Source organism: Cyclopterus lumpus, chromosome 25 (genome assembly GCF_009769545.1).
Source record: "Cyclopterus lumpus isolate fCycLum1 chromosome 25, fCycLum1.pri, whole genome shotgun sequence".
NCBI classification, from domain to species: Eukaryota; Metazoa; Chordata; class Actinopteri; order Perciformes; family Cyclopteridae; genus Cyclopterus; species Cyclopterus lumpus.
Window position 1 is genome coordinate 5,404,382 of NC_046990.1, and position 14,879 is coordinate 5,419,260.

General features: G+C 44.1%; 1 protein-coding gene across 5 annotated transcripts in view; it reads left to right on the top strand.

Annotated features, from left to right (window-relative positions):
• ascc3 (activating signal cointegrator 1 complex subunit 3) overlaps positions 1 to 14,879 on the top strand; it is a 131,813-nt gene that overhangs the window by 39,065 nt on the left and 77,869 nt on the right. For all 5 annotated transcript variants that reach the window (XM_034528533.1, XM_034528538.1, XM_034528536.1 and 2 more), the window contains exons 9-10: positions 8,948 to 9,151; positions 11,497 to 11,637. In XM_034528533.1, coding sequence (XP_034384424.1) covers positions 8,948 to 9,151; positions 11,497 to 11,637 — 345 coding nt within the window. The remainder of the gene's footprint in view (positions 1 to 8,947; positions 9,152 to 11,496; positions 11,638 to 14,879) is intronic.

A 14,879-nucleotide genomic window follows, 5' to 3' on the forward strand; every position in this document is an offset into this window, starting at 1 on the left:
TTACGCTGTCCATAATAATCCCTAATACATAATAATCAGGAGTATTTAGTATTTTGAAAATGCAAAAACTATCTTTAATATATAGTTTCAGAACATTTGCTCCTTGGTAAAACTTCTCTCTAGTAACAGTACATTTTTATAATCTTGAGAACGAAAGTTTTCTAATGAATGTATAAATATAAAAAGTAAATCATTAACACCTAATTACTTTCATAAAAGTTGATTAGAGTGCAATTTAAATAGTAAAAGCCAAACTGTATTGTATATTTAATTGTACTATTATATTTGAATGTTACATTATTAACCCTGGGTAGGGAGTGAAAGTGTCGCAGGCAAATTTAATTAGCCGTTGCTAATTAAGGTGTTAATTCTGCCAATTGGCTGAAGCACAAAACAATACTCTTGGTTGACGTATAGTTTATTAGCTGCTGCAGGCTGTTGTGTTTCTGTAGGCTCGACCGATCAGGTTGTTCTTGACATTTCTTTAGTTGTCATTATTGTAATAGCTACAATTATTATTTTTACGAGCTTTAAGGAAAGAACGGCCTTAAAAAAAAAAGGAAAGCTATTGTTCTGAAGGCCGTATACAGTATAACGTGATGGGGCGAAAAGCACTGCAACCTCTTCATGCACGCACATATTTGATGAAGCGCCTGGAGACTACGAGATTGCAGCTTCATCACAGTAAACAGTAACTGTCTGCCTGTGTTGATACAAATGGAGTATAGAACATCTGCAGTATGAATAAACACTTTCTAAACTATTTCAACAATAAACACGCATTCGACGGGGGAACTGTCGTTTGTGCTGCCCGTTGGAACTAAGTCATCCGTTGATGGGATTAATCGCATGTCGTGGCGGTCGTCACGCTCACAGGGCAACCGGCAGCTAGCACCAGGCACGGCATGTTGTCTTTTGGAAATGATATACTTCTTTCATATCACAGATCGGAGGCAGTTACTGTTTACCATGATGATGATGCAACCTTGTGGTTTACATCTATATATAACATGATATATAACAAGGTATTACACACAAGTATTATTAATGTAACTAATTAGTGATATTTGAGCTACAGGGTGGGCTTTACTGCGTTGGTTGGAGGTTTCAGGGGTCCCGGTGCTGTTGGTGCCTCTTCAGCAGGTGCTTCTGGATGAAATGATGGATTACCTCCCTCTTTGCTATCTCTATCCTCCTCCCAACGCCCCCTCTCCCTTTTTTTGAGCCCCCCCCGCCCCCTCTTCCTGCTGCTGCTGGTGCTCCGTCGGGAAATGAATGGGCCTCTTGTTTGCTGCATCTGCATCTCACTCTGTCAAACCCCACCGTGCATCTGGTGCGGAGGGTTGGTGGGCATGTGTGTGCTCAGCGTGCATGTGGATCCATAGGATTGTGTGTGTGTGTGTGTGTGTGTACGTGTGTGTGTGTGTGTTTGGCCAGGTCATTTAGTACTCTGCATGCAGGCTTGGAGCAGGCTGATAAGCTGTTTGTAAAAACTGGCAATTAAAAGTTGATCAGGCTGTCAATTCAAATGGAATGAAATGGAACCAGTAAGTAATTAAAAGGATGGCATCAAAATGACAACAATTATATCTCTTAGCTTCCCATTACCCATTCACAGAGGAATTTAATTAGTTTAGGAGCTGATATAGTGACTCGTACAGTGAACACACAATAACAGAAAACAGCAGCCACCACACAGAAACTGGTGGCTGCTCACACCGACTGATCTGATTCACCATTAAACCTACAAACTGGGAGGCCAATGGATTTGGACAACACTGGTGTTTAGCTGTTGAATCATTAGTGCAATCTATGTGGGCCCAATTAGTGTGTTTTAAAGTGGCTGGTGAATTGGTGGGATACTCCCAGTCCTCCCAGTTTGCCCATATGGCCGTAGGCTGTGTATCTGCTGTGTTAATGAGCCTGTCAGCTTCCATCCTACTCGGCGTTGGCCCAAGATGGGCTGATGAGCATCTTCTTATCTCTAGAGTTTGTACTGCTTTACACTTTATAGACGGCCTACAAAGATACCCTCTCTGTCTGCTGTGTGTATCTGTTTCTACAGAAACACTCAATCTTTTCATATACAGCCACAGATCGCTCATGGCACGAGTATCTTCATAGTCCAGAAACTGTTGTGTAGCAAGTCCTGCTTGGAGCCAGCTGGGTTTTAGAGATTGGTTCTGTCCCAGACTCCCAACAGCTGCTCTCATTAAAAACTTTATTTAACTCCACTGCTTAAAGGTTCCTGCCTCGCTATAAATGGGGTGGGGGGGGGGGGGGATGCTTTCGGCTGAAGGCAGCCAGGAACATTCAGCTGCAATGATGTGGGTTGACTTGCAATAAAGCAGCAAGTTGTTTGTCATAACCGGTTCTTGTTGTTGTGGGTTCTGGGGACGGGCTTCAGAGATCTGATTGTAAGACGACACAAAGCTGCTGGAGTCGTTTACTTGAGAGCTGTATCTGGAGGAAAGAGAACAATGAGCCTGTTGGCTCTGGATGTGTTGTCTTTGAATCGCTACTCGATAAAGTATTCTCATCTCCTGTCAACGTAATTCACTCTCTGTCCCATGAGAACCGCAAACAACACCCTCAGGATTTACCATCAAGGTCAACTCCTTTCACACAGTCTGCACAAAACACAATGATCACCAGATTATTGTCACTTTCTCAAAATAAATAAACGTTTTAACGCATTTCAACCGCCTTAGGCCAATTGTGGTCATTGTCGATATGTTAGATCAGATGTGATTGCTGATTATTGAAGTCTGCATGATGGCGGCTATACGATGTATGTCTCCCTGAGCCGACAATGACGTCACTCTCCCTCTGTGTGTGTGTGTGTGTGTGTGTGTGTGGCTATCAGAGCTGTGCTTTGCTGACATAGCCGTACTGGCTGTGCATGCTTTAAGTGCCTTCTTCCCTTTTTTCTCTGTGAAAGGTTATTTTTGGGGAGTTTTTCCTGATCCGATGTGAGGTCCTGGGACCTCGTATGTGTACAGATTGTAAAGCCGTCTGAGGCTAATATTTAATTTGTGATATTGGGCTATACAAAATAAACTGAATTGAATTGAACATGTTGGTGCATGTGAGCGTGCCCCACTGCGTCGCTCTTGGCAGCCGGTTACAGCTATATTACAGCTGATATCGGCGTCCCGACCGACAGCGTTGTGTCGTGGAAGCGTAGCTCCCGCCCTCTGGTTCCCTTCATGTATCACCGTTAGCTCTGTCAGCGCTGTTGCTGTGGTTGGTTCCGTTGGCGCTGTTAGCACTGTCAACACTAATAGCCACGAGCTGCAGGCGGCGCCATGTCGAGAGGCGTTGAGAGGAAATCAAATGATCCCATTCTCATATGCTGCACCTTTTTAAGATGTTTGGTAAAGGTCAGTCCAAATACCAATTTTAGAGGCAATAGATGTTTGCTGGTGTTTTAGAGGCGCCCTGCGAGTCTGGGGTTTAGGCACCACCAATGAAAAACAGCATCTCCAGTTTGCTTCTGGTCAGAGGTCTTGGTTTCCTTCACTGTCCTCTCTCTCTCTGCTGTCTGCGATCACATCAAGCCATGAAATACCCTCCAAACTTTGATTAATGACCGTTGTAAACATTGTGCTCATCAAATTGCTTTGGTCTCTGGGAACATGGCAACATTGCTGAAAAGAAACGCGAGCAACTCGGATGATCAAACAGGTTGAAACTAGTTTACCCACGTTATCTAAAGCACTTTATCTGGAGATTGAGCTGAAAGTGAGTGCACCCAAAGTGCTTATAACCCCTTGTTGCAGGTACAGTAAAACCAGGTTGAAGTAGAAGCAGGAAGTGGCTCTGTAAACTGATGGGTGTTCACAACAGACAGTTTGGGAAAGAATTTGACCGCTTGACTGATTGTCCGACGGCTCGTTTGATCGACCCATCAGACTTCTTTGTGCGCCTCCCCCCCCCCCCGCCCCCTCCATTCATAGTCTGACTCAGCAAATATAGACCACGCCACATGTCACACATAATTGTCACACATAATTCTCATCCCTTTTCTCAATCTGTAAGTGCACAGACGATTGTGATCGGTTTAAATAAATCCACACGAGCCGGAGCGTTTTTTCCTCGATGTTTGGAGCCAGACCCACACAGGGGTGTGGAGTGAGCTCAGGCTGTGTGAGATTAACCCGTTGTTCAAGAATCTCCGCCATGATGGAGCTTCGAAAATAAAACTTGGATATTGTAGTTGTCTTTAAATAAATTAAAACTGTACATCAGATGAGGGCGATTTGCTCTAACTTTATGCTCCTTTCTCAGTTTCTTCAGTGTTAATACTACTGGATTCCTTTCATAAAATAAAAACAATAACCGAAAGCAATTGTCACAATATACACAAATACAGAAGGCTCATCCATTATTGTTTTTACTTAGTTTCATTCGTTGTATGTCCCCATGTGTAGAAGGTTGTCTCCTCCTCTGCCCTCACTAACTAGTGAGAGGGAAATGGTGAGAAACAGTGGAGGACATGCAGTGTGCTGATGATTAGCCAAAGTCCTTCCCAGTCATTATAAGAGAATATGCTGCAAATAGTATTTTCATAATGTGATATTCACCTGGATTTGGCTTTTTGTTTGTTTTACAAAATAACTTTTTTTTAAATTCAAAAATACATACAGTTTAGTTCACTATATTTTTAGATTTCTTGGTCAAAATAATGAGCCCCATTTCCCTGCACCACATAGTGTCCAGCGCTTGGGTGACCCGAGGTGCTCCTCCTATCAGTTCTACCACCAGATCCCCTGGAATTGTTGATGAGCAAGATGTGGGCTGAGCAGGGTTGGACCTATATGTGAACACCTGCATCGTGCCCATTGCAGCACAGTAACTTCCTCCCCACAACACTGACATCACGCCCTCGAGACACGTTTTGGCAGGCGCAGCTGGATCTCCGATTGGAGGATGCGTGTGCATACATTACCATAAGAATGAAGCCAGAGAGGTTTTAAGGAGAGAATAAAAAAGCACTGAAGATTTCCAAAGATCATTAAATGATGGCAACTTTCTATTTACAACATGTATGCTTTACCTCAAGGTGAATACCGGGGCAGGCATACATTTACATGAATTAGCATGTTTAAGGAGTGTGGGGACACTGGCTTTTCGTTACAAACAGACAAAGTCGATAAATCAAAATGAGGGCCAGCCGCTCAAGTGATTGTTGTGCCTCTCTGGTCACAGGGCTGAGTGTGCGGAAGCCTCACAAAATACGGTGGAGCTCAGTGGTCCATAATTCAGAAATGAATATTTATAAGTAGGAGCTCAGTGGACTTGGCCTTAAGGGAAATAATTGGGTAGACTAGAATCCCATCCATGTTCAGAGAGAGTAGAAGAAGCCCTGCAGTCATTATGAGGAGTGGCGCTTCAGTGACATCCACACTGTACCTGGGAGTTACGGAAGAAGTAAGGTTAGTGGTGGAGTGGATGTGGAGTTTGAAAAATCCTATCAGTCTCAAAGTGTTGAGCTTGACTGTGTTCCCACTGCAAGCAGCTGATTTCTGGCCAGCTGTAGCTCCAAATACATCAGTTGAGTAAATGAGCCATCTATAACTAATTACATGGCATTAATCATAAAATGAAGAAAAAGAAAACGGGACTCTGGACTAACTTTTTCCTCTCTGAGCTTACATGAAATGTTAAGAGGACAAGTCCAAGTTTAGCAGCACGTCGTAAATCAACAGGATTTGATTAGGAGGAGGACACGTAGTGAATCCTCTGTTTGTAACCTCGTAGCTGTGGGACTCATTTCTATGGAAGCCTGAATCATAGATGGGCTTTATATAAGAAGTGGACAATGTCACCAGGATGTCGCCCATTGATTTACAGACTATGGTGTTGAAGCCTCGTGTTCTTGGTTTTTGCCCGTCGGCGTCTTGACACACGAAGATGGAGCGAAGTGCAACCAAATGTTGTTGAACAAGATATTTTCTGTGAAAGGCCAAAAGATCTAAGATCAAAACATGGACAACTCCCAGATGTGTCAACGGCGTGGTAGAGACATGTAAATCACAAGGTAGCCCCGCCCAAAAGCATACTCTGCTTCATGGTCTATTTACTAAATGAAACATCATGCTGTATTGAAGAAGTTTTGAAACTAGAGATTGAGACCATAAACTCATATTTACAATGTTTACTGAGGGAATAAATCAAGAGAGAAGTAGAGTCATTTTCTATAGATTTCTATACAATCAGAGGAGTCACCCCCTGGTGGTCAGGAGAGAGAATGCAGCTTTAAAACATGAAGCATAGACTTCTATACAACCAGAGCAGTCGCACCCTGGTGGTCAGGAGAGAGAATGCAGCTTTAACACATGAAGCATAGACTTCTATACAACCAGAGCAGTCGCACCCTGGTGGTCAGGAGAGAGAATGCAGCTTTAACACATGAAGCATAGACTTCTATACAACCAGAGGAGTCACCCCCTGGTGGTCAGTAGAGTGAATGCAGCTTTAATACATGAAGCATAGACTTCTATACAACCAGAGGAGTCGCACCCTGGTGGTCGGGAGAGAGAATGCAGCTTTAACACATGAAGCATGGACTTCTTTACAACCAGAGGAGTCACCCCCTGGTGGTCAGTAGAGTGAATGCAGCTTTCAATGGCTTTAATCAACTTCTTGACATTTTGCATTTGCCAGTGGCGCTGTTGTCTAAGCAGGAACATCAGATGCCCACCACATGCACATGAAGCCAACTCCTTGTCGACCATGCACACATCATGAGTTCCACTTGTCTTTCTGTAGGAAAGAAGCTGAATCACCGGCAGGGTACTGATGGTAATCAGCAGCCTAACTTCCACATTGTATACATTAGTGGGTGTTCCAAGCTGCTCATCAGAAGCCCTCCGGCCCCTCACAGCACCTTGCTACAACCTCAGCCGCCCTGAACTCCTTCCAGCTTAAGTGGACTCTAATAAAGTTGCTCTTTGATGCATTAATAACCTCTTTCCCCGACTGGGCTGTGGGGCCAGCTTCCGAACAGCACCACGCATATCCTCGGCTGACATGCACTCTTTAATTATTTCTTTCTATGAACGTTGGAGCGAAACGAGGGGAAAGTGATGACATACTTCTAATGAATCCTTGAATAAATAATACTGCTGTATAAGCTTAAGGCATCTGCAACCGGCTTTACTGGGAGAGAGGTGGAGAAAGGGCACACTGATGGAGAAGACATCAAAAATAGATACGGCGGTGGAGAACACACCTGGAACTACAGTGACCTCTAGTGCATGGGAATCTTTCCTCCCCGCTAATTTTCCACAGCGCAGTGCGTTTCACCCCCTCAGGATTCGAAGGTATCGAACTGTCACAGCGTCACCCTGCACGACAGAAGAGCCACTTCTACTTGTGTTTGTGTGTCCCACTGCCACACGCTGCTACAGGCCTCCACTACACCTCAGAGGCCAACGCGTACAGAACACAGCGTGAACGTGTTGCGGTGTTCGTCAGTGTCCTCCGGTTGAGTCGGAAGCTGCTCCGTTGGACGCGCAGATGACAAACAACAAATTCATTAACGAGATAAAGTCACATCCATACCTCCTCATTGACGGAAGCATGTATTGATTAAAAGTTTATTTCGCCAACATCTCAGAAATACGAGTGAAGCTTTTTTGGGGGTTCTTCAAATCAGCGCCTCCTGTTGTTCCCGTTAAACCTGAAGTGGTTTTGAAATGCGTCACACAATCCTCTCCCTCCCTTTGTTGTGTTGAAATGGAGCAACTGACTGTTTGCGCTCATCTGTGCTCGTGCAAACACAAACACGAGATCACATTTGTGGCATCCGCAGCTCTTTTTACGTGTGCGCAGTGTGCTATAGAAGAGAGAAAATAAGGACGATAGAAATCACAAATACAATAATCCATCTTCAGATTTTATGATGCGCTTTCCACTTTCACTGCAAACATCAGTTTGGAAAAAACGTGACTTGCAGGGACACTTGCAGTATAATCAGCAGCCTGATGCCTTTTTACAAATTCTCTGATTGCTGTGAGTGGGTCCTCCACCGACATGCTGTGAGCTGCAGTCAGCACTGTCCTCTGATCAGGCAACAGCACTTGTATTTTATCTATATAATTTATTTATCTGTTTAAATCCATAAATTCTGATTCAGAGCGTGGAAACCTGAAGGAAAGAGCCTTTTATTGTCCTCCAAGCTGGAGTTGCAGCATTCCCCGGCCAAGCCGAGAAGAGGATTTAATCATATTTGAAAGAGGTGTTTTTGGACCGTGTCCATGATTCACCTGTGCAGTAGCTGGATGTATTCGCTCTCCTGTGTGTGTGTGTGTGTGTGTGTGTGTGTGTGTGTGTGGGGGGGGGGGGGGGGGGGGGCAGTCGCTCCAACTGTCCTTCACTGGCTATTCCTCTACTTATCAGAGGCAGTGTGAGATTGAGGGTCATCAGCCACACTCTGTTGCCATAGTGAAGGCAGACAGAAGGCTGCTTGACTGACAGCTGATCCCGCCACACACATTTTCTCCTCCTCCACGCCTCCTGATGCTCCTCTCCCAGTGCAGTCCTCTTATACGCACCATCGCCAACACAATCTGTAACCGGTCGCCTGGCTGCGTTTCCTGTCAGCACCCAGGGGGTCGAAGCCTCTGCAGTGTGTTCCTGTCGCCCGCGGGGGGGCAACTGTTGAGGGCCCCCAAAGGGTGACATTACCCCGAACTTCCCGAGAGGGGCTGCTCAGTTAATTGAATATTAATCGTGACCACAATTTTGGATTCCTCCAATAAAATGTATTTTTAAATGTACAATATGTGTTTTTCTCTTTTCTCTTTTCGTTCTCTGTAAATCGTCCGTCACAGTTGCAGCCGTGACATGATGTTTATTGCAGGTCTTTGTTCGATGAGTGTGTTGCAACGATGCCGTAACTCGTCGTCATCCTTTGTTTGCTTCCACTTTGTTTGCCCAGATCGCCCAGCTGGTGTTCAAGGGGATGAAGAGTCTGAACCGGATCCAGTCCCTGGTCTATGAGACGGCCTACAACACCAACGAAAACCTTCTCATCTGCGCCCCAACTGGCGCCGGCAAGACCAACATCGCCATGCTGACGGTCCTTCACGAGATCCACCAGCACCTGCAGCCAGGGGGCGTCATCAAGAAGGATGAATTCAAGGTCTGACGCTGACACACATCCAAACATTACAATGTCGGGGTCCAGAATACGGGGATGCCTATTGCCGCTCAGGTGGATATGATGCGGTTTGATTCCACATGCTCCTTTTTACCCTGACTTACTGTAACGTCTCTGTCTTGCTGTCAGAACATTTTCTGTGTAATGTCTAAGAATGTCTCCAATAAGTGCTTAATATTTCCAGAGTTACTCCACCCCCGAGCCTCTCAACATGCCTCATGGAGATTAAGCATGCTCCTTGCTGGGACTCACACACCCCATGCGGAGATTCCGATCTGATCTGGGGAGCTTTGGATGCTGGGATTCCAGGCAGCGTTCAGATGGGAGCTTTCTGATAGTTTAAAGTCAAGGAGAGCTGGATTTACTTGATTACGTTTCCGCCATGAGGCTTCGTGTTCTGCTCATTTGGTGCAGCCTGTTTGTCATTTATCCTCGGTGGTGATCTGTCCCAGTAGCTTCTGTACAAAATGATCTGAACTAAGCGACCGGGTGCCACTGTGTGTGTGCGTGAGAGATCTCTGGTGTACCTACACATGAGGTACTTCTAAGACATCGGATGTGCGGAGTCAGAGAACAGCATCATAGAGATGTTAACCAGCCCAGGAAGAGCTGCTCTCTGTCCTCGTCCAGGACAGATCACCCACACACTTCCATTTGACTCTTTGCTCCAGTTCCACCAGCTGTCTAACATATTGTACGTTGTGAACAGTGAGGGAGCTGTGGAGTGCACACTGAGAAAAGGTGATGGGTTTCATTAGGATGTTATGGCTTTAGGTGCTGCTTATTGCCATCAATACCTAACAATACTCCTTGATTGATACGAGTCACACCAATCCTGAACGTGCCCTTCATTTTTCTCTTTTAAAGTGATCGTGGCATCCCGTTAACTGATGAGAGCGAGGGATTTATTGTGTTAGAGATCCTAACCGTTGGAAAACGACCAGCCTTTTCTCCCAGATGGAGGCTCATGTGGTGACGTAGTCATGCGACGCTATGGGATGAATCATCATCAGTAGACACAATGGTCACCTGTAGGGAGAGAACAAGTTAGTTTTATCTTAAGGCAAGCTGAGAACAGCAAACAATCAAGCTTATCGGTGTCGCGCTTCTGGCCAATCAGGACCTTGTACCGTTTCAAGACTGGTTTTCGGTACTCATCCATAGTGTCAGTAAATGGTATGACGACATGCCAGTCAGCACTGAGTTCTGAAGGAAAGCTGTTGTTTTGTGTCTATTTGAACGACATTGTGCAGTTTGAGCTGTATATGAAGTTGTTGTCCATGCTGGGATCCTTCCACAGTACGTCCACACCTCCACCCCTCTCTCTGCAGATGTTTGACTAAAGCACAGAAAACCATCAAAGGAAAGTTGTGTTGGATGCTATTTAATCATGAAGCGTCTGATCAATTTAAATGTTACGTATATTCCCTAAATTAGCAACCCTCAAAGTGAAGTAAAGCTCCTCATGTTTATAAGGAGTTTGAAACTCAAGTTCCTCCTGGTCACGATTGTGTGGGTGTGGATGGAGAGAAGTTGTCAAAGTCAACGCTGAACTGATTTGAAAGTGTGCACTGTGCAGCTGTAATGTGGAAGGAGAAAATGTACTCAACATGAAAGGACGTTAAAGGCCATAATATCCTGACCTCCAGTATCTCCATTTCACCTTCCCTACCTTCACGACTACCCTGCTTCCTTCCTTTGGTTTCACTTCATGTTTGTCTGTTCTTCATCCAATTATTACAGACAGGTTTCACTGGAAGTTGTTTTTCACAAGTTTATCTGGAATACTTAATCCTGAACAATAACAGATGAAAGTGGACAAAATTAAATGCAGCAAGAATTGGTAAATGTAATCTTAGAAATATGCTCAAAAAGTCAGCTATTAGCAGGTTAGTCTAAAAATATTAGTACGTCTTCATAAAGCCATCGTGTCAAAACCCTAACACACAACTCGGATAAATAATTCAGACATTCAAAAGGCTTTGTTCTCTTTCATGAAGGCTCACACACACACACACACACACACACACACACACACACACACACACATACACACACACAGAGCGCTGCACAGTTCCAGCTCGTGACGATAGCCACTTTTCATACATCACTATTAAACGTTACCCGTCCAAGTAGCTGGCATCATATTTGTCACTAAATTGTGATTTGTGCTGGTCGGCAGGGAACAAATGATCCCGCCTCTGTTTACTCATTTATCACCACGGTGTCCTTCCAGTCCTGCTCTCCTGTATCCCACCCACCTCCATCACCCAACCCTATTTGTTCTGTGTCCTCCAGTATTTATCTGTGTGTCCTTCTCCCTGTAGATCATATATGTGGCTCCTATGAAGGCCTTGGCAGCTGAGATGACTAATTACTTCAGTAAGCGATTGCAGCCACTGGGCATCGCTGTTAAAGAACTCACTGGAGACATGCAGCTAACCAAAGGAGAGATTCTACGAACACAGGTACACACACACACACACACATACACACACGCGCGCACACACACACGCACGAAAACCAAGGGTACAACAAGCAGTCCCTGCTCCAGGTTCCCACTGCTGCGCACACATGTTCTCTAGCACCACCAAGTGGATTTGATTGTGACATTTATTGGAGCACTTCCATCAAGTATTCTCCAAAATGCATCCGTCACAATTCTGCCAATTACTTGTCACAAGTGTAATTCAGCCAGATGTCTTATTTAATAGTTTTCAACTGCTGCGGAGCTGTGGATTTATGCTTTCAAATAGAGAAGGAGTGATAATAGGTCCCGCAATAAACACTGCACTTCTGTTCTGGCATCATGAGTGAAAGACAAGTCAATGTTATTTATTTTGCCCAATTTCACAAATTCATACAATTTGACTCGAGGGGCTTTACCATCTGTACAGCATACACCACCGTCTGCACTTAGACCCTCGAGCTTTGAAGATTAAAAATCCACGAACGAACCATTTTAATGTGGAAAAATTACTAAATGTTCGAGGAGGGTTCCCTCCCCCCCAATGATGGACAGACATGTCATCGTTGTCGTGTCGACAGAATAGACCAATGCTGTACATTTACAGTATGGACAGCCAGTTAGATTGTAAACTCACAAGAATGGTTTGGAGTAGTGGACCAAAACAGAACTCTGTTGGAGGACATCTTGTACTGTTCGCACTGCATGACGATTTTCTGGAGCACTTCAAAAGGGTTTTGGGATGAGCCAGTTTTAGATAACAATCAAACCGAGAAGCAAGGCTACTGAAGTAAGTTCAGGCTACACCTCCACTCCCTTTATGACGTCATTAGAACCTTATCCCAAAGTTCAAACTCTGCCATGGTGAGCTGCCTCAGATAACACACTAAACACAACAAAGTATCACTGGTACTGCCACGTACTAATCAGATCTACTCCTGGGACAGAGCCCAATAAGAGAGTCCTCCTGTGTCATAGTTCACAGACTCCACTGATGCCTCACCTATAGAAGAGTACGACAGCTCCTACACTGCATCGAATGGATTTATTGTATGTGGCTGCACAATTTATCTTTGCTTATTGTATAATCATTTACATTACAACATAGATCAGTCTGGCTAGAGAAAGTCAATTGACTAAGTTTGATTTTATAATGCTGCAAGAGAACCAATGTGAAGTTCTAAAGATTATATTAACAATGTAAATGAAAATATAATATAATAATATAGATGTATATGTAGTTACAACCAAATGCATTCCCTGCTGAAAATACAAATGAATGATGGCAGCTGAAAAAAAAGTCCAAATTGCCCTGCTGAAAAACCTAGAAGCTGAAATTAAAAACTGTTATTATATTACAGCTGGAGTGAATTACCTGAAAAGACTGAACAAGTAACAAAATAAAAACAAGCATTCAATACAAGCAACATGTTTTGACATCTGAATGTTTTCTGAATGGCAGCTGTATGCAGAATTAGTATCAACCCCAAAAAAGTACAGAAGAATCGTTTTAAAGTTGGTTTTACTTTTTTGCGACTTATCAAAATCCCACACATGACAGGGTCCCTATGAGCGCCTGTTAGGGACTGTGGGCTTTTATTTTGAAAATCCACTCTGTTTGGAGTCTGGTCGGATTGGCCGGATGTGAATGATTTGAATGTCCGGACTGGAGCGTCCCCGGAGACGGAGCAGCCTGACTCTGGGACTGTCGGGGTCTCGGAGGGCATGACTGACCCCCTCATCTCCGTCAAGGCAACGGCCACATACGGTGGACGCAAACAGCTTCACGTATTCAGCAAAATCATGTGGACTTGCATCAACAACAACACTGGAGATGGACATGGTCACATTCCTAATGAAAGCCAAACTTCAAGTCCTTCTCAGCAGACGGGCCATGTGCATACTTCATCACTGCAAAGTCATATTTTGATATATTGGACATATATTGCGTTTAGTCCCCCAACATTACATTATTATTATTACATGTCATTTAGCTGACGATTTTATCCAAAGCGACTTACAATCATGTTACATTCATACACTATAGACACAGGTAACAATTCAGGGTTAAGTGTCTTGCTCAAGGACACATCGAGTAGGGCGGGGATTGAACCACCAACCCCCTGATTGAAAGACGGAGCTACTACTGACCCACACTTGGCGACGCAGGACCCCTCCAACCTAACCACCTCCCATGTATTCTAGCAAGCCCATCCGGCGGAGCTCAGAAGGAGCCAAATAAAACTAACTAAAAAATTTAAAAAATATAAAAATTAACTAATACTGAGTACATTTGTCTCAAGCCTCCATTATAAACTGGATGTCTTGTTATTTGAAAGTGTTTTTAAACCATTCCCCATCCCTCAGATCACACATTAGCTCATTCTGCCTCATAATCCTCCGTTTTGTACAGATATCTTCCCTGTGTGCTATATGAGTTGAAATTCAGCTCTTCTTAAATCAATTCCTAAATACTTCAAAGCCCAGATAAAGAAAGTATAAAAGGGGGAACACATCTCCACCACGGTTAAGTAAAGTTACAAGCACACGCTGTTTCCCAGCAGTTCCTACTCTGGCTGTGGTGTTGGTCTCTGGTGAGTGGTGGCACATTCAGTGTGGCTCACCCGCCTAGGGTCACACGGGTCCTATATTTTGTATTATTTAGAGTGTCCGATGGGTGGGACATAGGTTTCCTTTTGTAAACCCTGAATTAAGTTATTAGTCATTTAGTCAGAATATTCATAATATTCAGCAGGTACGGAAAGTAAGCAGACGAAGCGGGAGCCAGCCTTATTAACAAAGTCACACTGGGCCAGTGTGAGGGAGGAAGTTACGCATCTGGTTGGACGTTGCCCTTTTAAAAAGGGCCAACAGTGTGGATCGAAGACGGTGTAGCTTCAGGCCTGTCCATGAATTAATGCTGCAGCTCCTCGTGTAAAGTAAAGTACAAAGAAATGCAAACTACAGCCTTTCCACTGTGTGTTGCCATGAAACTGAAAAAGGATAATAAGACTTTAGATGCTGACTCTCCCCGTCACAATGTTATACATTGACCAAACACGGTCCAGCCTTTATTTCAGGTTTCAACCTGAAACCATTCTGTAGAATTCCAGATTTATTTATTTATCACTCAAGGTTCCATGTTCAAAGCTGCACTTTTGTCTACACTTAGTAGTAGTTACCATGGTTACAGTATAGTAAAGACTAAATCAAGTAGTCTGAGAGAGTCTGTCGTGGTGATAT